At 44.1% G+C, this 25,787-nt stretch overlaps 3 protein-coding genes across 8 annotated transcripts; 2 read left to right on the top strand and 1 right to left on the bottom strand.

Annotated features, from left to right (window-relative positions):
- The first annotated feature begins 1,206 nt into the window (after window positions 1-1,206).
- Window positions 1,207-15,978, top strand: oplah (5-oxoprolinase, ATP-hydrolysing). Of its 5 annotated transcripts, none has more exons than XM_057013298.1 (28): window positions 1,207-1,283; window positions 2,037-2,228; window positions 2,292-2,483; window positions 3,075-3,189; window positions 4,089-4,212; window positions 4,334-4,529; window positions 4,609-4,774; window positions 4,970-5,108; window positions 5,589-5,656; window positions 5,732-5,907; window positions 5,991-6,098; window positions 6,169-6,281; window positions 6,362-6,532; window positions 6,632-6,769; window positions 6,847-6,985; window positions 7,070-7,182; window positions 7,615-7,766; window positions 7,849-8,009; window positions 8,076-8,177; window positions 8,266-8,440; window positions 8,657-8,841; window positions 8,917-9,063; window positions 9,136-9,270; window positions 9,345-9,494; window positions 9,584-9,741; window positions 9,818-9,978; window positions 10,076-10,173; window positions 10,349-10,877. In XM_057013298.1, exons 2-28 carry the CDS (start codon window positions 2,058-2,060, stop codon window positions 10,496-10,498), a joined length of 3,903 nt encoding a protein of 1,300 aa, XP_056869278.1. In that variant the 5' UTR covers window positions 1,207-1,283; window positions 2,037-2,057; the 3' UTR covers window positions 10,499-10,877. The 5 variants fall into 5 exon arrangements, with proteins under 5 accessions (XP_056869278.1, XP_056869277.1, XP_056869279.1 ...); XM_057013297.1 differs by having other exon boundaries at window positions 1,244-1,355; XM_057013299.1 differs by having other exon boundaries at window positions 1,267-1,283; window positions 2,034-2,228.
- On the bottom strand, window positions 11,299-14,205 carry foxh1 (forkhead box H1). The gene is made up of 3 exons (XM_057013314.1): window positions 13,747-14,205; window positions 13,099-13,203; window positions 11,299-13,029 (listed from the first exon to the last, which is right to left on the bottom strand). Exons 1-3 carry the CDS (start codon window positions 14,203-14,205, stop codon window positions 12,061-12,063), a joined length of 1,533 nt encoding a protein of 510 aa, XP_056869294.1. The 3' UTR covers window positions 11,299-12,060.
- ppp1r16a (protein phosphatase 1, regulatory subunit 16A) lies at window positions 13,958-25,472 on the top strand. 2 transcript variants are annotated; one of them, XM_057013309.1, is made up of 12 exons: window positions 13,958-14,151; window positions 17,060-17,244; window positions 20,572-21,465; window positions 21,601-21,671; window positions 22,177-22,322; window positions 22,541-22,644; window positions 22,739-22,863; window positions 22,951-23,076; window positions 23,157-23,232; window positions 23,343-23,472; window positions 23,612-23,774; window positions 23,856-25,472. In XM_057013309.1, exons 3-12 carry the CDS (start codon window positions 21,219-21,221, stop codon window positions 24,375-24,377), a joined length of 1,710 nt encoding a protein of 569 aa, XP_056869289.1. In that variant the 5' UTR covers window positions 13,958-14,151; window positions 17,060-17,244; window positions 20,572-21,218; the 3' UTR covers window positions 24,378-25,472. The 2 variants fall into 2 exon arrangements, with proteins under 2 accessions (XP_056869289.1, XP_056869290.1); XM_057013310.1 differs by lacking the exon at window positions 13,958-14,151 and having other exon boundaries at window positions 17,230-17,386.
- Window positions 25,473-25,787: the final 315 nt, after the last annotated feature.

Below are 25,787 nucleotides of genomic sequence, written 5' to 3'. Positions count from 1 at the left end.
AGTACCACCTCGCTCCACCAGGAGGTACTGGTTACCAGAGATATGTCTATGCTGGTGTCACTGGGTTATCAATTAAAACCTGGTGAGATAGACAGAAATCTCCTCAGGCCACTGCTAATCTACAAAAGCCCAATCACCATCATGGAGGGCTTCTAGATGAAGATCAACCAGTCCCTGCATGGGTGGCTGGGCCTGCCAGGAGCCTGAGTAATACTGAACTGTTTGGGCACGACACCAGGCTGCAGCTTCCCTTCAGCTGCCTGTTGGCAAAAAGGTCTGGAGGTCAGAACAGGAAGAAGGTAGTGTGCCCAGGATGCAGTGAATTGGGCAGAGACAAGGCAGCACTCCAGGTCCAGCTGGGTAAAGAACCAAAGCCACAGTAAAGCCACAGGGAATAGATGAAAGCATCTCCAGGAGGAGGTTCGTGCCAAGGTGTAGGTGGCTCACTTCAGCAAAATGGTGGATATGAGAAAGTATTGGGCCTGGACCAATTGGAAACTGGTCATAAGATTACCTGGGCAGGGCCCTGGAAGGTGGAGAGACAGTTTTTCAAGTTCTTGGCCCTTGGTTCATGATAAGATGTCCTCCTGAACCCTGCCAACCTGTTCACCCTGGCCTTGGCAGAGACACCTATGTGCCAGCTCTGCCAGAGAAAGGATGGGGGGGGGGGGGGGGGGGTCATTACAACACATTCTCATCCACTGCTCAGAGGCCTTGGATTTGGAAGATGGCCAGTATGCTTGGCACAAATGACCAGGTGATGAGAGAAATAGATGCTATTGTGTGCACTGGCCACACGGAAATAAAAGTATAATTATTTCGAGATTTTGGTGAAGGGAATGTAGGGAAAGGTGCATGTGTTGTTAGCAAGTAAGTGGGAGTTTCATATAAACTGATTTTTATCAGCGAAAATACAACCTCCAGGTGTAATTTACCTGTACTTTTTTAGTTCCACAGAGCAACACTGACGCCTACTGGCGTTTTTTGCTAGCGCAGCCTGACGACAACAGCATGACTAAATCAGTCCTTACGTCGTATCAAATTTCAACACAATTTGGAGGGTCGCTGCTTTATTTAAAACAGAGTTTTAAAATAACTGGAACTTTAAGTTGTTTTGTTGTTTTCTTTTCTTTTCTTTTCACATTTTTTTTGCTCACTACTACTTGCTCATTTTTTTTGCTCACTTGGCTTTGACATGGGCTGGGCGGGGCTTGGATGAGAGGGGACGTCTCCGGTGTGATGACGTACTTCCTGTCTTGACGGCGCGGTAGTCTCGCACAGAGGTGAGTGTTACTGTCACTAAGCTACTTCAACATTGATATCAGATTGACAAAGTTGCCTCGTGCTTCGTGCAGGTAAAAAATCGCTATTTTACGGTTTTCCGTTTCGTTTAAATGGCGAGCTTTGAAAGACAGATTTGAATGCACTTGTCAGATGAACATCTCTTGTGTAGTTTCTCGTTTACTGGACCTGTTAATTATTTAATTAACTGTTAATCTTTTTAGAATTCTGTAGTAACTCAATACTGTTTATTTAAAATTGAGGATAATTGTTGCTATCGCTATAGACTTTATGTGGAATTTACATGATTTGATCTGCGTTTGATAGATTTACCTGCAGCCGTCACAAAAAAGAAATTACACGCACGCACGCACAGTTACACTTCTGTGTGCCACGTCGTGGCTGACAACTCAGCAGTGAATAACGTTGAAAAAAAAACAACTGAAACAAGAAGCTAATCTGTAACCAATTTCCACAAACGTGTGTAACTGAGCAACAAAACCCCAAGAACGTTGATTTAGACTGGATTATGTCATATGGGCAATAATTGCTTCCACTTAAAGTAAGAGAAAGGTTGAAAGCGGAGAGGTTGTATCATTTTATTGTTTTTCTAATGCAAATGTGCCTTTGGTCCGCCCTTTGAGCACTATACGTATAAATGTGCACTGTGTGTGTGTGTGTGTGTGTGTGTGTGTGTGTGCGTGCGCGCGCGCAGCAAATCTATCCTCTTGAGCAACTCCTCTCCTTCCCAGCAGCAGCTCTTCCATTTGTTCACTATGGCTGAGACCAAAGGGAAATTTGACTTTGCCATCGACCGTGGAGGCACTTTTACTGACGTGTTTGCCAGGCTGCCTGATGGCCGGGAGAGAGTGCTGAAACTGTTGTCCCGGGACCCCCAGAACTACAAAGATGCCCCAACTGAGGGTATCCGCAGAATTTTGGAAGAGGTAACTTTATTGATCCTCTATTGATGGCATCACCGTGTTTAACGAGAATCGACGTATCCCCAGGAAACGGGGCAGATCTGCCCTCGTGACCAGCCCGTGGACACCTCGCTGATCGGCTGGATTAGAATGGGTACCACGGTGGCAACCAATGCTCTGCTGGAGAGAGAGGGAGAACGGACGGCCCTGCTGGTCACCCGGGGCTTCAGGGATCTTCTTCACATCGGCACACAAGCTAGACCAAAGCTGTTTGATTTGGTTTGTAATGGATGCTTTATCCATAACTACAGTACATTTCATGGGGTCACCATGGTGTTGACAGACTCTAGCTGCAGGAATTTAAAAGTATATAGGCTGATGGTCTGCTCATCTTCAGTAGATAAAGCCAGCGTATTGCATAAGATACCGGCTGTTTCAGGAAGATCAGTCTAAAGCTGTCAAGATCAGTCAAGTTAAAGCTGAAAGTTGACTCCAGTCATTTTACATGTTACAACCTGGATCCTGCAACATTATCTTTACAGCAAGAGAGGGCAGGACTTGGAGTTTGTCCCTTTAGTAGACTAAAGTTGCCATTATTTGCTTATCTTTGACATAATTGTGGAACAGAGCTAAATTAATTGAAAGACTGAAGGACTGAAAGAACCTATTAAAGTTAAGATTATATGAAAAAAATTTACACAATGATTGCTACAAGAAGATCAAGAGAGGAAAAGTGTAATAAAAGCTGTTCATTAGCTACATTGGCACCAAATAATGCAAAAAATTGCAGGTTTAAACATTATATTTATGTTTTATATTAATGTTATATTAATCGCTGCACTTCATTGTATTCATCATATTTGTGTACAGGAGGTGGCTGTTCCTGAGGTGCTGTATGAAGAGGTCATCGAGGTCGATGAGCGAGTCGTCCTCAAGCAAGTTTCCTGCCAGCTACCCAGAAAAGACGCCAAACGTATTGTGACAGGTGAGAAACTACTCTTAAATTCTTTTGCACCACAACTGTAATGCATCCCAATTTAGACAGAACCATAAATGTGACTGAGTCTGCACACAAAGGATTCCCTGAGCTGCTTTGCATTTTCACTACAACAACAAAATTAAGGGAAACATTTGTCCATATTAGCCTCTGTTAGCATGTTTACAAGTGTGATTGATATGGAGTACCCATCTGTATTTTAAAAAGCTTCAATAGGGCTTTAATATAGTACACTTATACATACCATATTAACAATTTAACTGTAAAACAGTAAATGTTAGCATGTCAAAAAGCTAAGCCAGTTTTAAATCCCTTTGAAGGATCCCAGAATGTGAAGTATATGTAGTGCCAATCTAATCGTTTGTGTGAGAAAATTTCCCTTTTATGATGTATGATAATCTATATTAGAAATTAACAATGATACATTATGCTTTGCTCCTGAAGATAAGCAAAGCAGTGATGTTCATTTAATCACTATCAAGCATTGGGAGTTTTAATGTTAAACCAATCCTGCAACTTCTCACCCCTGGTACCTCCAACAGTTAACCTCTAGAGGCAACTCATTACCCAGCCTGTTAGCATGAAACCACATTGTTGAGCCTAAATCCAACTGGTTTTCCTTTGACACACTGCTGAGCACTAAATGCACATTTCCCTCTTCTTAGTGTTCCTCACAATCTGGATTAGTTTAATTTATTTCAATACTGTGATCCATCTCTGTCTCTTTCATTTATCAGTTTTACCTTTTTTGTCTGTTGTCAGTGTTGTAATTGGAAATCCAAGATTTCATTCCATGTTCAGTCACATTCAGTAGTTTTGTTACATCAAAGCACTGCCTGAATAAGTTCTTTCATAATTTGAAGGCTTTGTTTGTGTGTGGCCCTTAGGCAGCACAGGGGAATCTCTGGAGGTGTGGAGGGAGCTGAATTTGGACCAAGTGGAACGAGACCTGAAAGGTGTTCTGTCTCGTGGGATAACCAGTCTGGCTGTCCTCCTCCTCCACTCATACACGTGAGTAGCACCATGTCAGAGAGACATTTAATTAAGATGCTGGTTAAAATTATTTTTCCACTAGCTTGATTTTGGATGTGGAGTGTGTGAAAAGGTCTGAGCTTCCATCTGGTTTTTCCAGATGGTCTGACCATGAGAAAGCCGTGGGGGCCCTGGCTCGCCGTCTGGGTTTCACCCAGGTTTCCTTGTCCAGTGAGGTCATGCCCATGGTGCGGGCAGTGCCTCGAGGTTACACCGTCTGTGCAGACGCCTACCTCACACCTAAAATTCATCAGTACTTAAAAGGTTTCACCTCTGGGTTCAAAGATGGATTGAAGGTGTGAGTCTTTTGTCATATTTATCCAGGTATTTTTCAGATCATTGACATGATCTTTGTCATTTTACCTCCATCTTTAGGATGTAGATGTCCTGTTTATGCAGTCAGATGGGGGTCTGACTCCCATGAATCAATTCTGTGGTTCTCGAGCTGTTTTGTCTGGTCCAGCAGGGGGCGTTGTTGGCTATGCAATCACGTCCTATAAGCAGATGGAGAAAAAGCCTGTAATTGGCTTTGACATGGGTGGTGAGTAGAGCAAATAACAGAATCATAAATCTTAAAAGGTGTTAGGTGGGAGAAAGAAAAAAAGCCATAAAGAAGCCATAAATGAAAAGAAGAACAACTGTAAATCACATTTAATGGCATCAGCTTGTAAAGATGCACTATGTACATGCACTCAATGATCATGATACTAGATCCATGGCTGCGCTCGCTCTGCAGGAACCTCCACTGATGTAAGTCGCTATGCTGGCCAGTACGAACACGTGTTCGAGGCGACCACGGCTGGAGTTACGCTGCAAGCGCCTCAGCTGGACATCAACACCGTGGCTGCGGGCGGAGGATCACGACTCTTCTTTAGGTCTGAAAGAATCTGTTGGCTTTGGAGCGGATGATAAACACAGAAACAAACATTTTTACAAGACTTCTGCTTTTAGAGCTTAATTAATAAAAACCAGTACAAACAAAAGTCTGCACAGTTTTACAGCCATTCTCATAAAAGCAGGTCGCCCTGGGTTCAAAGCTCTGCCTTAGACGAGATTAGCATAGGACAGGTTAAACTGTTGCTTTGCATTGTGGGTAATGAAAGTGACTGTCATGTCTTTAACAACTATGAGCAGTGGTTGCATAATTTATGCGTCTTTCTCTATTTGTTGGATGATTATCTAAAGTTATAAATGATTTTTTGTTTACTGTACAGTAAAAATGTCTTCATGAGACTTCTTAAAGCTTTGAGGCTTTGAGTGGTATTTGGGTCAGGTTTCTTGTTTTTTTTATTCAACCTTCATTTAAAAATGAATAATTTGATTTTTAACTAAATAATTCCTCCTTTTTCTCTCAGATCAGGGATGTTTGTTGTTGGCCCAGAGTCTGCAGGTGCACATCCAGGACCAGCATGTTACAGAAAAGGTAATTTTTAATGTGCTAGTGACTGTGTAAATGTGAAATTTGCTTTTTAACCATTTCCTTTAATGGGTTTCCCAGGTGGTCCTCTGACTGTAACGGATGCCAACCTGGCCCTTGGTCGCCTCCTCCCCTCCTTCTTTCCAAGGATCTTTGGGCCTGGGGAGAACGAGCCGCTCTCTTTAGAAGAAACCATGAAACATTTTCATCAACTGGCCCAGGAAATCAACCTCTTCCTGTCTTCCACCCAATCACAGGCACTGATGTTTACAGCACTGTAAACCACTGGGTCACATTTTCTGGCTGCTTCTCTTCATTTTTGTTGCATTTTCTTTCACAGGTGGGTGCAAACGGGGACCACACGGCGATGAGTGTGGAGGAGGTTGCCATGGGATTCCTTCGTGTAGCGAACGAGGCCATGTGTCGCCCAATCCGAGCTCTGACACAGGTATTGCTGAGTGTCGAATCGAGTGAAGGGTATTATATTGAATTGGATATAAAACCAACCATCCTTTTAGGCTAAGGGTCACGATACCTCTCAGCATGTGTTGGCCTGTTTTGGTGGCGCAGGTGGCCAACACGCCTGTGCTATAGCCCGATCCCTGGGCATGATGACCGTCTTTATACACAAGTAAGAGTGATACAGTATGTTTACCTGTGTGAGAGATGGCTGTAGTAAACACTAGTGCGGTCTCTCTCTTGTTGTTGCAGGTACAGCGGGGTGCTCTCAGCATACGGTCTGGCTCTGGCTGATGTGGTTGAAGAGGTCCAGGAGCCCTGCTGTCTGCAGTACAGAGAGAAATCTTTCGCTGAGATCGATCAGAGAGTCGATCAGCTCTCCAAACGCTGCTGTGAGACACTGCGTGCACGCGGATTCTCCAGGTGAGCGAACACAGGGTCACTCATGAGTGGGGAACATTCTGCATTTTAAACAATGCAATTGTAATAATGGCACATTCGTCTGTTTCTTGTCTTCGGTAGTGGTCAGATAACAACCGAGGTTTTCCTTCACTTGCGTTACGAAGGCACCGACTGCGCTCTCATGGTCACCTCCACCGGTTATCCGAGCAATAGCCAGTCCTGTCGGGCCGGAGACTTCCGCACTGCCTTCACTAAGCGGTAAAGTCACATGGTTGTTTGTTAGACTGACTGTTGCATGTTGTCTCTCTAGTGATACATGCTTTGGCCTTTTATAGTTATCTGAAGGAATTTGGATTCACTATCCCAGACAGGCCTATCGTTGTTGATGACATCAGAGTGAGAGGTTGTGGGAAATCTGGCATCAACTCTGTGTATAGATCAAAAACCAGTCACACACAGGCCAAACCAGTCACGGTATATTGATGCAAGCATGCAGTTGCACTTTTCATATGCAAATGATGTTTGATGAATAGCTCTCTTTTGATTTTTGTTTTGTAGGTGACTAAGTGTTACTTTGAGGAAGGTTACCTGGACACCAATGTGTATCTGTGGGAAGAGCTTCCATGTGGTCAGAGTATCCAGGGACCAGCAATCATCATTGACAAAAACAGGCAGGCATTTTCCCTTTCCACTCCTATCACAACACTTTCAGGTCCGTTGTATGGGTCGATGCCTTGTTTACACAAGAGCGCTGTGGAGGAAACTGTATAGTTTTAACATTTTTGTTGTTCCTACAGCAACTGTTGAGAAAGAAAAAAATTGAAAACTAGTGCCATTTACGCTGAATGCATGAACAGATTAAAATAGCTGTAATTTCTATGCCTGCCACTAGGTGACAATGCGGTGTGAAAATGCTCATCTCTAATCTGTTTTCAAAAAGGGCTGTTATTTATAGCCTGAAAACACAGATAAATTGGAAGAAGTTGACTGTCTTACTGGAAAATATTCTTGTGTAAACAGAAGCTTTAGAGATTTCCTATGTGATTTAGAAAGAGCAAAATAAAACAACACCAAGTCCAATCATTATTTCCTACCTGCACCAGCACCATCCTGGTGGAACCATGCTGTGAGGCCTGCCTAACAGAGGGGGGCGATATTTGCATGACTGTAGGCTCAGACCGTCAGCGTGTCCTTGGCACAGAGCTCAATACCGTTCAGCTCTCCATTTTCTCTCACCGCTTCATGAGCATAGCAGGTACACTGAAGATTTCTGTGGAGTACATAACACAGAATAAAGGCAGGGAATTCATAATATCCCAAATGGTATTTTTATACAGAACAGATGGGTAGAGTCCTCCAAAGAACCTCAATCTCTACCAACATCAAGGAACGTCTCGATTTCTCCTGTGCTGTGTTTGGGCCAGATGGTGGATTAGTGTCCAATGCTCCTCACATCCCAGTCCACCTGGGAGCCATGCAAGAGACAGTCCAGTACCAGGTATTTACACACACTACTGAAACACTTCAGACCAGAAAATTAGATTCTTTTAATGTCCCTTTGCAGATCAAAACTTTGGGCAACAAGTTGAAAGAAGGTGATGTCATCCTGAGTAACCACCCATGTGCAGGTGGCAGCCACCTTCCAGACCTCACAGTCATCACACCAGTAACTGTCCAGATTTCTGCCTTCATCCTACCCTCATTTCTCCTACTTTTCCATTCTACCTCACCTGCATTTATGTTTCCCTCCAAAGGTGTTTCACAAAGGGGTGAGCAGCCCTGTCTTTTTTGTGGCCAGCAGGGGGCACCATGCGGACATTGGCGGCATCACTCCAGGCTCCATGCCCCCCCACTCCACCTCCCTACAGCAGGAAGGGGCGATCTTCACTTCTTTTAAACTTGTCACAGGTGGCGTCTTCCAGGAAGCAGGTTAGAGCTGATGAACTGTGAGGCGCTAAAGTGCCAAAATAATCTTCACGTTCTATAAAGTAATGTGTATATTGTAAGGAAATGCTTTTTAAAGCATTATATAATGTGTTGGACATTTGCACAACTATGAATTCCTGAAATAATTATGAGTATTTACATATACTATAATTATTCTTTTTTTTTTTTTTTTGAATGACATTTTCTTCACCACATCAGCTGTAACTGAGGCACTGATGGCTCCGGCCCAGTACCCAGGGTGCTCTGGCACTCGTAATCTCCATGACAACCTGTCAGATCTTCGAGCGCAGGTTGCAGCCAATCAGAGAGGCAGCCAGTTGGTGGGAGAGCTGATTGACAGCTATGGTTTAGCTGTGGTCCAGGCTTACATGGGATACATTCAGGTGACTTCCAAATCTAAAGAGGAGGAACAAAAGTTTGTGCTCGGCACCGTAGCAGCATTTGTATTAATGTTACAGAGCAATGCAGAGCTGGCAGTGAGGGACATGCTGAGGGAATTTTCTTGCCGCAGAAGACAGCAGACGGGTTCCTTGGATGTGGAGTCAGAGGACTTCATGGACGATGGTACACCAATCAGACTGCGGGTTCAGATTAATGAAGAAGAGGTGAGAAAGAAAAACTGAAGGTTAATGTGCAGTGAATAATAATGAAATATACGAAACGCTCTGTCATCACAGGGGAGTGCATTGTTTGACTTCAGTGGGACAGGAACGGAAGTTTGGGGCAACTGCAATGCTCCACGTGCCATTACTCTGTCTGCCCTCATCTACTGCCTGCGCTGTATGGTGGGACAGGACATACCCCTCAATCAGGTAATGTTAGCTAAAACATTGTAATGATTCCTGCGTACGGATTAAAGCAATTCACCCAGTGTTTCTACTTTCAGGGGTGCCTTGCACCGATCAAAGTCCTTATTCCTCCTGGCTCGATCCTTCAGCCTTCCCAGGATGCAGCTGTGGTAGGAGGGAATGTCCTCACATCCCAGAGGGTAGTGGATGTGATCTTTAGGGCATTTGAGGTGTGCGCCGCTTCCCAGGTAAGGGACTTGGAGAAAATGCAATATGTCTCTTCTTTGCGTCGGTTGTAGTCCTTTTTTTGATATTTTTTATCATGATTATTCTACAGGGCTGCATGAACAACATCTCATTCGGAAATGACACCGTTGGTTATTATGAGACGGTTGCTGGTGGGGCAGGCGCAGGACCAATGTGGAATGGAAGGAGTGGTGTTCACAGTCACATGACCAACACTCGCATCACTGACCCAGAGATTTTGGAAAAACGGTCAGACTTGTTTAATAAAATGAATATTATCATTTGATTATTGTTGGTTGAGGAAATATGTTGTTTTTGTGTTCAGATATCCCGTCATTTTAGATCAGTTCTCTCTGAGGCTCGGTTCTGGAGGTGCAGGTAAATACTGGGGTGGCGATGGCGTGGTACGGAAACTTCTATTCAGGAGCAACATGGTTCTGTCTGTACTAACAGAAAGACGATCAACCCGGCCATATGGCCTGAAGGGTAATGTCAGCTGCAGAAGTCTTTAGTCCCATTTTTTAGCCAACATTTTTTTGATTAGATATCATTTTGTTAAAGGTATTTGCTTGCTGCTTGTTAGGGGCTGAGGATGGCGCAGCGGGACTTAATCTGCTTCATAGAGCAGATGGCCGAGTACTCAACCTTGGAGCCAAGAACAGCATCAGCCTTCAACCTGGGGTATGACTCAATTAGTTGTAAAAGAAATTCAGATTTATTTCCCTCAGATTGAGGAACTGATATTTCCCCATAACATGTTTTCTTCTTTATTCACAATACAGATTTATTTATTCCTTACAGTTAAATGTCTTGGTAAAATTATTTTTTCAGTCCAATCTGCTGTCTTCCCCCACAGGACATGTTTTCCCTCTACACTCCTGGAGGAGGGGGGTACGGGAGGGAGGAGGATGTTAAGAGACCCCAGACCAAGCGCAGGCGCTTGAATGAGACTTTTCCTGAGAGAGGCAGTGTCTTTGAATATCGAATGGCACAGGAGGGAGTGTGAACAGAATTAAATGAAAAGGGAGAGGTAACAGATCAAAACACCGGGACAGAGTGTCCACTGTGTTGCTCCTCATGATTGTGATGACTGAAATGTTTTGACATGACCACTCTTACATCACCAGGTCACATGACCACATGCTAATAACTACATCAGCTACTCGTGTTATGTTTTTATCTTGTCAACACGAACATTCTAACATGTCAGTGCGTTTTTTGGTCTGTTAAATAGATTAAGTGTATAAATGTCGGCCTACTTACATCAGCTGGCCTAAACTGAACATCTCAATCATTTAAAATATGTTGCATTTGTTCTGTAACTTAAACACTAATAAAAAAAAGCACAATCCACGAGAGGAAGAATGTGGAGATACAACTCCAAATTGTGTGCGTATGTTTGGGGGAAGGGGACAGCCCCCTGTAAATGTGACATCCCCCTCCTCCCTTCTGGTGAGGAATGATCAGGGAGATGAGAGGATGGTGAGGGAGTGCAGGCATGCGTAGGCAGCTGCTAGAGAGATAGCAGCCAGAGCAGCAGGAGACTGATGGCCGCTGGATTGGTGATGGAAATCAGCTACATGAGATCCCCAATCATTTAAAATGTTTAGAATCTTGTTGCTGAATTAAACCATCTGTTATTATCTTTCTCATCATCAAAACCTGAGAATGCATGACTAGATATTACAAATAATTGAATGAAACATTTAAAAAAGTCATAATGATAATAACTCAACGTATTTATCCAAAAAAGTCAAAAATTAGTTCTCTTTACGTCGACATAAAAACAAACACATTAAGTCTCAATTATGTGTGCGAAGCCTCTGTTAAAATAAACAGCCTTTTATTCTGTTCAGTAACCTGTTCAACTCATAATCTTTGCAAATCCTGAGCTTTCATACCAGCATTAACATTTATCAAAAACATTCATTTGTCACAGTAGGCAGACGTTAATAAGCAACGTTCTTAAGAAAATCGCCAAAATTACACAAAATAGTGCAGATAACTGGTAGTGCAAAGTCTACAGGAAGTATGTCCCAGCTCATTAAAAACCTGAATGAGATGGTGATGGTAACTGTTGTTTGGTTGGGATAATCACTCGATTATCCTGAGATCCAGCAGCATGTTCAGGCTAATTGTCGCTCATATTGTTAATTATTTCACTGAAGAAGATCCCAACACTTTAACTATGTTCTGATCAAAAGACTGTCAAAATAAGCTAAATTAGATTGTATATGACATATCTGCTGTCTTGCTTTTAGTTTTTTACAACTGTAAAACTCAGACAATACATTCAGCAGCCACATGAGGTAGATAGTTTATCAGAATAATTAAAACCAGTGTAGATTCAACAGCTTGAGAGCCTGTGGAATGTTCTCTTGACACCTTGAGGTAGGTGTGTGTTTGGATAGCATGCACTCCTGCTCCTCACAGCCATAATAACAGTCACATTTGAACATATTGGATTTTTTTGTGAAATAAATGAATTTGCACTGTAATTAAGCAGCATATTACAACTTAAACTGCCATTCCCTCATCCAAAATGTGCTTGATGGATGTGTGAGCAAGTCAGTACTGAGGGTACCTGGTCAGCGGAGGCCCATTTTGCAGCGTATATTGACCTGAAGGTTGATGATGTGCATGAGAGTTCTGACTGTTTGGTACCAGCACATCAAATACGCTCTTATTGGGCGGCACAGATTGCAACATATTGTCCAGGTCCATGAGGAGGGGAGGGGCTGGCACAGACACTCGCCCACTGGGAAGAATGGGCCAATAGTTGTGACCTAGGAAGTGACTGGGTGCCACTGGAGAGCTGCCATAGCCGTAAAGTGGTAGTCCGCCATGCAGCGGCATTAAAGGGCCGCCGTTAAATCGCATACTAGGTGGAGCGACCGCATTTGGGGGGGCATACTTAGCATAGGAAGTGGGGAGCTCCCATGGAGGCGCAACAGTTTCCCGTCTGGCTGATTTGTGCACTGGCCGTCGGTAGTCTTCGTAGTCATCCGACCCATCTTCACCATTAAGAGGAACTCGCTTCCCTGTCAGACGCGCCCCTTTCCATTCTTCATCAGAAGAGGAAGAAGTGGAGGCCGGACTGGCAGAGCTGGCGGACGCACTGCGAGTAGAGGAGGCATAGCGGGGTCGAGGAAGCGGCGAGGCCCGAGCTCGCTCTACCCTACCCCAGCAGCCCCTATTAGAGCCATCTAGGTCCTCAGAGGAACTGGGCGGGCGCAGGCTGTGCAGCAGTGAGTCTATGGCGAAGGATGAGTCCAGCTTAGGTTGAAACAAATCCTCCTGTGGAGTAGAATGGTTTCTGGGGTTCATAGGAGGCATCTGATTGGTTGGGGCAGAGAGCAGCTCAGAGTCTGGTTTGTATCCCTGCAGGATGTAGGGAGCCAGATCTTGGGCGAAGATGGTCTCATCCTGGCGTGACACAGCTGTGTTTTGCCTCTTAAGGAGATCCAGGGGGACACAGCTCAAGTCCACCGCCCAGAAGTTGCCTTTGCCCTGAGGCTTGCCTGGGTCTTTCAGTACCTGTAATGGTAAAGGCTATGATTGGGGCCAGTCAAACTCCTACACATCATTTACATAAACTGCCCCTACCTTCACAAAGCAGTTGTAAGAAGAAAGATTGTGTCGCACAGAGTCCCTCCAGCCCTTATAGTTTCCTTTGAAGAATGGAAACAAAGTGCTGATCTCCTTCAAAATCTAAAAATAAAGCAACATTGTCATATTAGGAATGGATTTAATCTCTTTTTGTCGTTGAGATGGGAAAAGAAATCAAGTAAACATTCCAATTTGACTGAGGTGGTTTAGTTCACAGATAAGTCTGATCATTCTAGTTCCAATACAAACAATGCCAGTTAACAGTATTTAACTTCAATAAAAATGCCCAAATTACAGGTCTTGGATTTCACCATTAACTGATTGTCTTATCACAATCCTGATACAGATCAGTGTCTGGTTTCACTGCTGGCCAACCTTATCGAAGCAAAGCCAGATTGTGGGTAAGGATGGCGGTCACTCTGTCACCCACCAGGAGGCCCCTGTACAGTGTCACCTTACGAACAGTAATGATTACTCAGCAATATGCTAAAAAAATCTTTACAGCATTGTTCTATCACAGGATTGTTCCAAAATAATGAAAAATATACCCAAGAAAATCATCCATGAGTAGCGGCGCCAGCGTGCGTAAATACAAAAGAAATAATTAGTCTTCGCCTCTACTCACGATTTGAAAATGGTTCTTACCTCAGACAATGTCAGCTTCTTCTCAGGAGATCGCTGAATAACCATAGCAATCATAGCGAGGTACGAGTACGGTGGTTTGGGATAACGCTGATAGTTCTTCTTCTTCCCCCCGCCAGTGCTGGTCTTCTCCTGTTCACCGCTCCACGAGTCCGGGGAAACCTGTTTGCGTGCGTCATCTTGGGGATTCGGGTGCGATGAACCAGGGGACACCGGTTTATCCATCGATGCAGTGGCGTTTAAAAGGTGTCCCGGATGCGCATCGGCCTTCTCCAAACGAGGTGGTTGCAGAGGGACCATTTGGGCCGGCTGCTGTCGGCCTGCGGTGCACCGCACTACACTGCAGATGGACGGACTCTGCTGCGCCTGTCCGTGCGAGTCAAGTTGATGGTCGTGGTATTCTCCAAGGTGGGACAGGGAGGGTAATACCAAGGGTCCTTGCCCCGGACAGTGTTTTGTCATGTTGATCAGCCGGGAGGGGAGATGAACGCACAGATTCGGAGAGCAGATGCGGGGGGGGGAGGGAGGTCAAAGAGCCGGTCCTTAACTTCTGACAGACCGCTGGCTCCAGGCTGACTCTATTTGAGGAGCAAACAATTAACAGTTTCATGTAAATCCCGCTGCGTAATCGAGGGGAGAATGACGCGTTATCTGGGGCCAGAGAGACTCATCACCCCGGGGGGCTGGGGAGGGTCTTGGTACAAGGAGGGGCAACAGAAAGAAAGTAAACCTGTAAATGATAATATCTACCAAGCACTTGAACGCAGAGATCCAAAGTTTTATCTTGGAATAAGTGCTCAAGAGATTATACGCACCAAATTTAAAAATGTACTTTACTCAAATCAATCAAATTTGCTTTTGGAAATGACCGTCTTAAACCAATATTTTGGAATAGCCGAGCTCCATTATCAAAACAATATTAATCCCAATAAATCAAATCTCGAGAGAGATAAGGCGAAACGCAAAACTCAGTAGGGGGAGGCGGTGATGGCGCAAAAAAGAGACAATTTTGATTGAAGCTTACGTGCAATAAACAATTTCTGACGCGCAATAAACATAAGTAAAGGCTAATATGCAAACACCGACACAATGGGAACATATCCAGTGTAAAAAATTAAAGATCCCTTTCTTTCAATGAATCGACGTTAAAGATTGTAATCATTAGGTTTTAGAGGGCTTACAGGTTTTTAGAAACACCGAAAGTATCCATGTAGGCAAACAGCGCAAAACTGCTTCATCCGCGCTATTCTTTGAATGAGACTCTTTTTCTCTATTGTGTTAGTGTTTCATGACATTTTACTCTCAAGAGTGCAATTCCAGGATTAGGAGAAAATAATTTTACTGCTACTCGATTGGCACAGTTGTCCTCGGTGTGCACAGTAGGATCTCTCGCTGCTGGTGCGTAGGATGTCGCTCCGTGTTAAAAGAATAAGTTTCGAGAATGCACATCTTTTGTTAGACTTAATGCAGCGCTAATGCGTCGCCACTTTCTTCCCAGCAAGACAGTGAAAACAAGTTGGATTAGAAGGAACCCCGTCGGCACACTGGAGACTGTTCCGTCCCCAGAAAAATACTTAGCATGTGGCGAAATACGCAGGCTATTCACGCTTTCAAATTGCCAAAGTGCCGCTGTTGGAAAGCAGATTCACACCTAAAAAGGCAGAAATGGTGTTTCGGGGACATGGCAAACAAACAGTCCTGAGTGGTGTTACAAAGCCCTGCGCATAAATGCGCATTTTAAGTCACTGGAAGGGGGCACCTGACAGGACATTGTCTTGAATTTAAGAGATTCCGAAACTGAGGACCAAAAACTGCCAGACAACATTTCGGCAGACACTTCAACATCAACCAATTCAAGTTTTAATCACAAAGTTGTGATTTTGCTTGTGCTGCCTCGTTTGGAGCAACTCACCAAGTTTCATTTACAGCGTTTGTGACGTTGTGGACTTGCCCTCCGGGTCACGTGGCTCTCCTGCCAGAAAAAAAAAACCTATCACCTGCTTCCACTGGTGTCAGTCATTTCTTCTCTGGTTCCCACTTTTGGGTTCTCAACAAAGTCTCCCTCTAGTGGTTTCGCTCGCCATTCAGCGAGACACCTCACCTGAATTCACCCCAGATCTGATCACACAGAAACTATTTTCTCTGTCTGTGACTTCATGGTGTGATTTGCTCTCTGTCAGGGTGTTGAAGTGTGCTCAAAAACCAAAGATGTACAAATAAATCCTTCCTCGCTAATCTGACCCATGTTCCTAATTTACATGCATTCACATCTGACGCCAAACATTTAAAAAATGTGGGGTCCTCTCTTCCTGTCCACTGGAGTGCCAGTTAATGGGGTTTTGCGTGGATTAGTGAGCCATGCATGAACTGAATGGGGAGCCACATGAATGGAGCAGCATCCAGGACGAGGCCGTTTGTGTAGGCTGATTGTGTCTGGACAAATCCCCTCTAAGCTGCCCTAAGATTCTGAACACAAACCCAGATGATCGGGAGTCTGTGCGGTTGAAATGGTGAAAGTGGAATGGTGAAATCAGCCCTGACTTCTGTGGTTTGGGTTTTTTGGATTGTCGAGCAAGGGTGACGACCTGTAGATGTTATAGGGTTTAATTGTGATCTCTTCCAGTAACACTTTCTTTTATATACTTTTGAAATTATCACAGATTATGTCTCTCTATCTCACTTACTGTGTTTAATGTCATATATGTTTTAGGATTGACCCCTGTGGCAATACAGTGGTGAAAAGTCTATGAATTCCCTTGAGTTTGTCTACCTTTGTTGATGTTTTAAATTTGTAGCGAGGCTTTCTTTAATTAAACACCTCAGAAGTGATGTTTCTGCAGTCTCGTTGTAATAAAGGATAGTTCACCAAAATAAGAATTCAGTGATCAGCTCAAAAAAATCTGGTAGTGCCACAATATTCAGATTCAACTCAAACACCCACCAGGTGCACGACTTTAGATGCTCCTTTTAAACCTGAAAACTCCACTAAACAACACATTTTTAAAGCTGAACTGTAATAATTTATCGCTTCAACCATCTCTTCAACATAGGACACATTTTGAGTTAAGGCTGTTGAATTGCTGTCATAAACAGTGAAGCACTAAAAACTCCTTGATGGTATTTTTGCATCAGCTAATTACACAAATTGGGGTATAACGGGGTTTGTAAAGGTTTAAAGACAACTGCTAGTCCCAGCTATGGAAGAGGATGTTCCTTGTATATCAGGCGCATTTCCTTCAACATTTCAACTGCGCCATTCTGAATTTCCCTTTCTCAGCAGTTTCTAAGTTTCCTTTTGCGTGTTTCTACCCATCAGAGAGCGGATAAAACAACTCCGGGCGCATTCTGCGCTGTAGCCTCTGGCGCCCTCTAGCGGACGCGGCTGCGAGGGAGGAGAGGTCGCGGCTCTGGTTGTTATGGTGAGACGCGCTGGCACGAGCCGCCGTGGAGGATGTGTCGCAGAGCTGCGCGGCCGCTCCGGACGTAGTGGCCAGCCAACAGGTGAGATGTGGCCGCCTTCACTGTCGTCCGTCTGACTTTCAAGTCGGTATAACTTTTTGGGTTTTTACTTTCGAATTTTCAAGAGACTCAACCTTTAATTCGCTTTAACACCGGCACGAGTCTGGCTGGCTTTAGCTCGGAGGTAAGCTAACCTGAGGCCAAAGTAACGTTAGTATGTAAGGACGCCAGCCTGCGCCTTCACACTTTTCGTTTTCTCTGGACAATTTCGAGGAACTAAAACGGGGAAAACCAGACAACACGGGCTTTATTTAGATGCAGGATCGATGGTGAATTAAAGACAAGTAGTAGTAGGTAAGGAAGGACTCGGGTCGCCGGTCAGCCACGCAGCCACCTGTGGAGGCTGCCTATCTGCCAGTTAATCTGCCGTTCCGGTTTAATCCTGCGTCTCTTCTGTTCGGGCACTTTAAAAACATCCACAACGATCGTGTCTAAAGATTCATTTAACGAGTTAACAGACAGATGTGTTAGTTTTATTGCATTTGGTGTCCTTAAGAGTTTTGGATAGAACAAGTGCAAATCAGTTGATATTCTATTGATCAGCGTCCCCCTAGATTGGTGTTAATTTAATATCAGTATCATTTTAAATTAACGCCAACAGGCGACTTCATCCCTGGCGCTTAGTTGTGTGAAATATTTTTTTAAAAAACGTGTTTTAAATCCATATTGAGCATTATTTTATTTTTACTTCAAGGTCCTGTTAGATTTTAGCAGGTTACACAGCAGAAATGCAGATTAATCTGGGAGTTTTTAGATCAAATGTATGCATCCTGAAGAAAGCCATGTGAGCCCTTGGTGTCATGCATCATCCCATCCTGTAGGCACTATTTCCACCATCTACGGTTGTGTTCCCCTTTTGTACAGCCAGTTTTGCTGTACTCAGATGAGTGACCATACTGAGCTGCTTGTCTCCACCATCCTTCCTCCTTAATCCTCCATAGTCTTCTTCACATTCTTCCTTCCACATCCTGTTGTTCTCCTATTGACCATACTGTCCTATAAAACATACCAGCAGCATTGCTTGCTTTTCTCTGGGGTTTTATGCTCTTTTCATCAAACACACCTTACTGATTATTAGTCAGACAGTGTTGGCATTGGTTCAGATTGCAGACTGGATGGTTCCAGAACAGTCGGGCTTTATTGACTCAGCGAACAAGAAGGTCCAGCATGTCCCATCAAATGGCAGGCCAGGCTGAGCCTAACCGAGGTTTTATTTAAGGCTGCTCAGAACTTTTAGCTGTCTGGTTCAGTAAATCCAGCTGCTACGCTCGCTCCATCACCTACATGGTGAATGTTCCAGCGTCAGTGTGTGTACAAGTGGGCCTTTCATTTCACTCCCTGAATGAAGGGTTTATGTTCTTCAGAGCCCTCCTGTTGGCCATTTGGTGGAAAAATTCACAAGTTCCCTTTTTCCCCTCCCCAAATGTACAAAATGATGAGAATGACTTTGGCTTGTTTTCCATTCAAACAAGAGAGGAAATCTCAGGTTAGGAAGCTTTTTTAAAATTAATTCTCTACCTCAGCCTTGATATTACTGCCTGGGCACCTGGAGGCGGCTCTAAACCCAAGCCAGACTGAAAGGCTGCATGTAAGCGAGTCAGCATTTAAATGAAGGACATCTGACACTTTTGATACAGACTTGTGTCAAGTATTGGTTTACACACATCAAAACCAGAGAGGAAAGATAACGGAGGTCAGCTGACTCGGCCGCTCATATGTGCATGTAAGACCATGCAAAGTGCGCAGCCCCTCTGCCAGCGTGCCTCACACAAACCCGTTGTAGTGAACATTGCTAGTTGATGCTAGCAAGAGCTATGGTGCAAACCCTGGTGGTAGCAAGACAAAGCCACTTTGTTGCCTCGATGGCAGCAGGACACACTCTCAGCAAGCTGCTTTCAGCACACAGCAGCTGTGCTTTTGATTACACAGGCAAAAAATGTACAAACTGATATTTGAACAAGCTTGCATGAAACTTTAAACCCTTTTTGTTATAACCACAGATCTGGTTTTATTGGGGACAATTAGAGGAGTGTCTCCAGTACCTGTCCTACGGTTTCTTCATCTTTTATGTTATTTAAAGTGAAGGACACATAAATCTTCCCTTCAAGAAAGAAAGAAAGAAAGAAAGCCGATAGTAAAGCACTAATAAAAATCTGCTGGGATTGAGGTCAACGACATGAAGGAGTGGCTGTGGTGACCTCTTCAGCTGATTTTCTGGGATTCTTCCACTAAAGCAGCAGTTAAATTCCCAAAGGAATTTTGCTCATTTCTCCATTCTTTTGTTCAAAATAAGCCCATTAAAATACCAAAAAATATATTTTTCGGTTGTGAGCTATGGCAGAGATCCCTTATAAAACACAGACTGTATAAGGTCTGTAGCTGGGACTATCCTTTGTCATTTCAAATGTTTCCTGTTGATCTTTCACATAAACCTGGACTTTGGATAGCATGACTGTTCCTGCAGAAGGAAGACAGGTGGGCAGAGTTACCTAATGGAACATGGAACCAAAAGCTTTGTAGCTTAACGTTCAAAATCCACATCATAAACCATGTGCACGTTCTGCCTAAGTCCATTTTCACCTGTATGACTTGACTGGTTGATCTGTCAGCCTATGGGGGAAGCTTAAATGATTACTTCCATTGAAGGAAATCCTTACATTCTCACTCGTGACAAAAGGCGGGCACTTAAGAACCCTGAAAAAAAAAAACAAAGAACAGGAACTTATCATTTAGTTCCCCATATAGAAAGCAAGCTGAAGCATCCCAAGTTCTTTTTTGTGGCTTCTTTCCACATTTCCGCTGCATCTATTTAAATTCTATCTAGAAAATTATATGTAAACAAGTGTTTCTGTGTTTCAGGCCTGCCGCTGTTGTCCGTCACTCTCTATCTAGCTAAGTGCCTCTTGTCCACCTTCCTCTGAATGCTTGCAGGACTGCAGCTAAATAATAAATGAGTAACCTGGAATGAGTGTACGCAGCATCAGAACTCCGAGATGTCCACGGCTGTTAATGAGAGTCCTCGTGCAGATGGACCGTGTCGGGACCAGGAGTCCCCTTTAAAACGTGTCTGGCAGCAGTTTTTGAAAGCGTCCATCCCCACTGTTTTAGTTTTGCATATACACCAGTGTCTGGTAGAGCGCGTCACACTGCAGGGGGTGTCAATCATTCATGAAAAGCGTCCCATTCTCAGGTTTCCTTTGGGAGAGTGGAAGCTCAGGGGTTAAAGATGGGAGGGTTTGGAGGTCGGTGTGGGTTCATTATACTGGACAACATTCTTACATTTTCTCTCTTGTCTCTTCCTGCCCACAGCTGTGGATGACTCATTGAGATCTTTGTCCTCTGCTCTTCTTTGCTTGAGGTCCATACCGACAGGATAACTTTGGAATGTCCTCCACTCACTCCCAATGGATTTAAAAATTCCATCCGTGTGTAATACCTGAAGTATGAAGATAAATTCCTACAAATCCCCTCTTTTACTGAGTTAAGGGGTTTATTAATCTTTTCCCCCCTCACATTTTCACTATGGATTCTCAAAGACGTGTCTCTCTGGCACACAAAAATCCAACAGAGCATCAAACCTGCGAGTTTGACTTCTCTTCGAGCCATATTTTCACCTCTGTCACGGCCCCCCATTAAATCAGGGTTGCGCAGCTGATGGTAATGGGATCTGGAACACTCAGCCTGGATGATTGTGCTATGACACATCTTATTTCCATGACACATTAAGTGACATTTACTTCAAAATGGAATACTTTTTTTTCATTCTTTTTTTTGGTGAAAAGATAATACGTTTGAGCATCATCTAATTTGATCCCACAGGTCCTACTGTTGGCCTGTTTGGCCTTACAGGGTCCTACCACAAATTTAGGTGCCGACATTTTTGTATTTTATTATGGTTTCGGACTAAAACACAGATAACACTAAGGTAAAACTGCTGCAAGGTCCTGTTGGCTGTCATGGCAGCAGATCACAGCGAACTGCTGGCTGAGATGACCACGGTCGCCCGTCTGAGCGCCACCGAACGTCTCAAGCACGCCCAGAAGCGCCGCACTCAACAGCTTAAGGCCTGGGCTCAGATGGAGAAAGAGTCAGCTCGCGGATCCAGGGCCAAAGCAAACAAGAAGAAGACACGCACCAACAAAGTTAAATTCCCCGACGCCGTCACCTTGTTGGAGGCCACTGCACGTAATGACCTGGATGAAGGTGGGTGGAAACAGACTCTACCACTCACAGAACACCCATTTTGAAGAGCTCTGGCCTGTTTTTAGTAAGAGACATCTATTTAGGACAATAATGTTGGAATGAAAGCTTTGCTGTGTTTTTAATGCTTGTTTTTAGTGAGGCAGCTGCTCAACAGTGGCATCAGCCCAGATCTGGTGAATGAGGATGGACTGACTGCCTTACATCAGGTACACACACACACGCACAAAAACACACACAGAGTTATGAAATACCACATTACATCGCAATCTCGTAGCCTTTCAACATAGTGAATCATGACATGTATAGTGTGGATGTTTATGTTGGTCAGAGTTCTTGGCTGTATATTATTTTGTCTGTTGTTCATCCAAGGTTATTCTCCACGGGCACGCTGACTCTAGGTTCAGTGTTGTGAGCACTGAAGGAAACGTGATTAGGCCCACATTCCTTTCCTGAGCAGTTTAGGCAGACTCAGAACAAAATGATCCTAAGCTTCCCACAAATCATTACACAATTGATGTTTTAGCTCCCTTTCCCAGTTTATCTGTCTCTAAATATAAACGTGTTACTATGAATTCACAGTAAGCGTGTTTGTGCGTAGAGAGGTCTCAAAGTGTTTACTCTGCCCCTTGGAAATTGTTTACACAGCAGACTGTTGGTTTATCGACTCTTTTCCGTATGCGTGTATAATATGTGCCATTTCTGCCTTGTCAGTGCTGCATTGATGACTTTGTGGAGGTGGTGCAGTGTCTGCTGGACGCTGGAGCCTGCGTGAACGCCTGCGACAGTGAGCTTTGGACACCTCTGCACGCTGCTGCCACCTGTGGGCACACTGGCCTGGTGCAGCTCCTCATTCAGGCGTGAGATTTTGACTTTTTCAAACTGACGTTGTGGTTTGAAACAGGAATTACTACACATTACCAATGCAAATTCAGCCTGGCCCTGAAAGCACTTTGCAAGTGTGTGAATATTCTTGAGTGACGCTGTACACCAGGGTGTGTCCCAGAGGGATAGTCCAACCTGATTCTCTTTTCATGTTGGTGTGTATTGTTACATTTATGTCTGTGTGTACTATTAGTGGGGCCGACCTGCTGGCTGTCAATGCGGATGGCAACATGCCATATGACCTGTGTGAAGATGAGGCCACCCTTGAGTTGCTGGAGATTGTTATGGCTGAACAGGGTTGGTCAACTACACTCCTCACAACAATACCCAGGAAGAGTAAAAGTTTTTACATTTGTTGCCTCCGTGTGTGTGTGTGTGTGTGTGTGTGTAGGGATAACACAGGACCGCATTGACGAGTTCCGTGGGGTTAAAGAGGCAGCCATGCTGGCTGACATTCAGACTCTGGTTCAGGCTGGAAATGACTTAAATGCCCAGGATGATAATGGTGCAACATTGGTGGGACAGAGTCACATTATACATAAGAAAATCTACTTTCTGTTTTTGAATCAAGACTAATTTATACACCTTGAACATTTCTCTCAGCTCCATATCGCATCAGCTAATGGCTACTTGTCTGTGGCTGAACTGCTGCTGGAGCACAGGGCTCAGGTAGAGGTGAAGGACACTGATGGCTGGACCCCTCTTCATGCTGCCTCCTGCTGGGGTCATGTAAGTGTTACATACGGAAAAAACACCAGACATTACAGCTTTCTTCCATCACAGCATTTGTGTTTGATTTCATTTGACAGATTCAAATGGTGGAGCTGCTGGTGGCTAATGGAGCCAGTTTAAATGCAAAGTCTGTCTTGGATGAAACTCCTCTAGGTAAATCCAGTAGGATTTTTTTTATCACCTTTTAATTGAATCTTTATGTAGTAAGTTGATATTGCTTTCATAATTTCCATTGTCTAAAAATCTGCTGCGGCTGTTATCAGATGTGTGTGTTGATGAAGAGGTCAGAGCCAAACTCATGGACCTCAAGCACAAACACGATGCGATCATGAAGAGCCAAGACCGGCAGAAGGGAACACTCCAAAAACGGGTCTCCAGCACTGGCAGCAGAGGGTACGACAAAGCTCTTATGCTGCTTCATGCAGGTTTTCATTCCATATCGAACTTTTTAATGCAGATTATTTTGGACTTGGCGACCTTTTTACAATATTTCCTTAATGCTTGGTGTCACTGTCACTGCTTGTTTCTGCAGTAAGGTGGTGCGACGCGTCAGTGTCAATGAGCGTTCTAGTCTGTACCGGCGTGAACACCACAAAGAGGCCATGGTGTGGCAGCAACTTGGCCGACAGCAGGAGCCACAGGATGAGGATGAGGACAGACAGACAGACAATGAGTTAAACCAGCAGGCCACACTGGTGGGCTATGTGTGCTATTAAAAACATGAAACCATTCACACGTTTGTCCTTACAGTGGTGCCATTGGTTTATTTTTTCCAGGTTGCTGGTGGAGGAGGAATGCCACGTTTATTGGAGATGGAGTCTGCAGACAGGAAAATAGTGTCCAGCTTAGGTAATGGAGGTGCCTCTGTTTCACTGGCCTCCTCTGTGCCTGGAGAGCTGTGGAGTGGTGGAGGGCGTTTGGAGCGCAGCGCCTCCTACCAGCTCAACCCAGCATCTGGATTAGGCTCCGAGCCCTCCGAGAGTAAGGAGGGAGACAGTATGACTCGAGAGAAATCCCACCACACCCTGGCTGACCTGAAGCGCCAGCGAGCAGCTGCCAAGCTCAACAAATACCCAGCACCACCGCTGCCCTCGCCTGTGGAAGAAGAGCCCACTGTTTCCCCAGCAGAACCTTCGAGCTCTCAGGCCCAGGCTGAGCCCCAACTGGGGCCTGAAGAAGAGGCAGCCACAAGCCAGGTGTACTTCACCCCTGCCAGTGGAGATCCTCCACTACTGAAACTCAGAGCACCTGAAGAGGAGCAGTCCAACAACAAGGAGCCGTGTTGTGGACTCATGTAGAGATACACAGTAAAGCAGCTGGACACGAGAAGCTGCAACCTCATGAGAATTTAATGAAATTTCTGCATCCTGCATGCCAATGAAGATTCAAACTGCTCTCCGTTGCTCTTAAACACTGCTCTGATTGACTCCGTGCACATTTGACAATACATGTTCTAATTTATTCTCAACTCAAGCTTGTGTATTATTTTGACAGCAAACTAAAAATCACTGAGACAAGGAGTTGTTCCACATCTGTGTGGCTCTTGCACAATGCTCTTCTGTCTTCTATCTCTACTGTATCGCATCAGCCTGCCCTCCAGTTATGCTGGATTGTTTCATCTGTCCTCCTGCAAGTTGTTTTCATCAGTTGCAGTCTTCTAATTTTGCACTGCGTGCACCTCCAGGGATTCTCCTGAGGTACATGCCTGAAGATCATAAGAGGCCATTGAGACAAAGTCTAGGTTTAGAATGACTTCAACCATTTCTGTTTAGCTCTGCTGGATAGAGTCTTGGTGTAGACAAGATTATAGTGCATGTGTGAAAGGGTGCTGGTTGTCATGTCAGACAGGTTGAATTATGAAAATGCTTTTATGTTTTTAGGTCTGAAGGATGTTTTAAAGACACACAAACATTGCTGGGGTTTTATCTTAAACTGAAAAAACACTGAGTAGTGTCATATTCTTTTCCTAAAATGCCCAACTTAGTGTGTTTGAACTGTCTCTTAATCTCTAATGTCACTTTCTTGATTTCTGCCAGTATTTCTACTTTTCTAACCTCTAAACCACATTATTTATTCCGATTATGAATCAGACATTTGTTGTACATATCATTGGTAAAAGATGAAGACTTTAAAGATGAGATGTTTATCAAAAATGTATAATTTTTTGCAAACAGTTATTTATATCTTAAAGGTGGTGCCTTCTTTTAATAGCAGATTTGATAAAGGTTTGCAACATTTGTCCACAGTCAGTGAGATCAGTGATCTGTCAGAAAATTATTGATTTGATGTGACATCAATGCACTCAAGTTGCTGTTGCATTTCAGTTTTGTTAGCAATTTTTTCAGAGCTTGGATAAAAAGAAATTCAACACATAAAACTATTTTAACCGATAAGGGTATTTATTTGTATTTATCGTGTTAAAGCACAAAAGGTCTGGCTCAAATATCCTCGTTACATTCACACCATCTCGAAGTGTGGGGTTGACGCCCCCTTGGGGAACAGTCGCGTAACAGCATCCCCTGTTGCATCAGCATAACACTCTTTTAGCACAGCTTCAAATGTCAAAATGTTAAGTTAAGTAATGATCCGTTTGCTAATGCAGCACCTGACACGTAATCACTCCAATAGTTCAAGACTTCATATGCTGCATGCGTCCTCTCTTTTCCCTTAAATACCCACTATATACTAAACACCATATCACAACTTTG

This window comes from Takifugu flavidus, chromosome 17 (assembly GCF_003711565.1).
Source record: "Takifugu flavidus isolate HTHZ2018 chromosome 17, ASM371156v2, whole genome shotgun sequence".
Taxonomy (NCBI): Eukaryota; Metazoa; Chordata; class Actinopteri; order Tetraodontiformes; family Tetraodontidae; genus Takifugu; species Takifugu flavidus.
This window is presented reverse-complemented; position numbering and strand designations above follow the sequence as displayed.

What these genes read in the sequence shown, in the direction of transcription:
- ppp1r16a (XM_057013309.1), top strand. Translation starts at nt 21,219, where the DNA reads ATGGCAGCAGATCACAGCGAACTGCTGGCTGAGATGACCACGGTCGCC. An exon ending in CTGCCTCCTGCTGGGGTCAT is followed by an intron (nt 23,077 to 23,156) that starts GTAAGTGTTACA and finishes TTCATTTGACAG; the next exon opens with ATTCAAATGGTGGAGCTGCT. An exon ending in TCCAGCACTGGCAGCAGAGG is followed by an intron (nt 23,473 to 23,611) that starts GTACGACAAAGC and finishes TTGTTTCTGCAG; the next exon opens with TAAGGTGGTGCGACGCGTCA.
- oplah (XM_057013300.1), top strand. Translation starts at nt 2,058, where the DNA reads ATGGCTGAGACCAAAGGGAAATTTGACTTTGCCATCGACCGTGGAGGC. An exon ending in AATTGGCTTTGACATGGGTG is followed by an intron (nt 4,775 to 4,969) that starts GTGAGTAGAGCA and finishes CTCGCTCTGCAG; the next exon opens with GAACCTCCACTGATGTAAGT. An exon ending in TGGCGTCTTCCAGGAAGCAG is followed by an intron (nt 8,441 to 8,656) that starts GTTAGAGCTGAT and finishes TCACCACATCAG; the next exon opens with CTGTAACTGAGGCACTGATG.
- foxh1 (XM_057013314.1), bottom strand. Translation starts at nt 14,205, where the DNA reads ATGACAAAACACTGTCCGGGGCAAGGACCCTTGGTATTACCCTCCCTG. An exon ending in AGAAGCTGACATTGTCTGAG is followed by an intron (nt 13,204 to 13,746) that starts GTAAGAACCATT and finishes CTTTATTTTTAG; the next exon opens with ATTTTGAAGGAGATCAGCAC. An exon ending in CTTACAACTGCTTTGTGAAG is followed by an intron (nt 13,030 to 13,098) that starts GTAGGGGCAGTT and finishes TTACCATTACAG; the next exon opens with GTACTGAAAGACCCAGGCAA.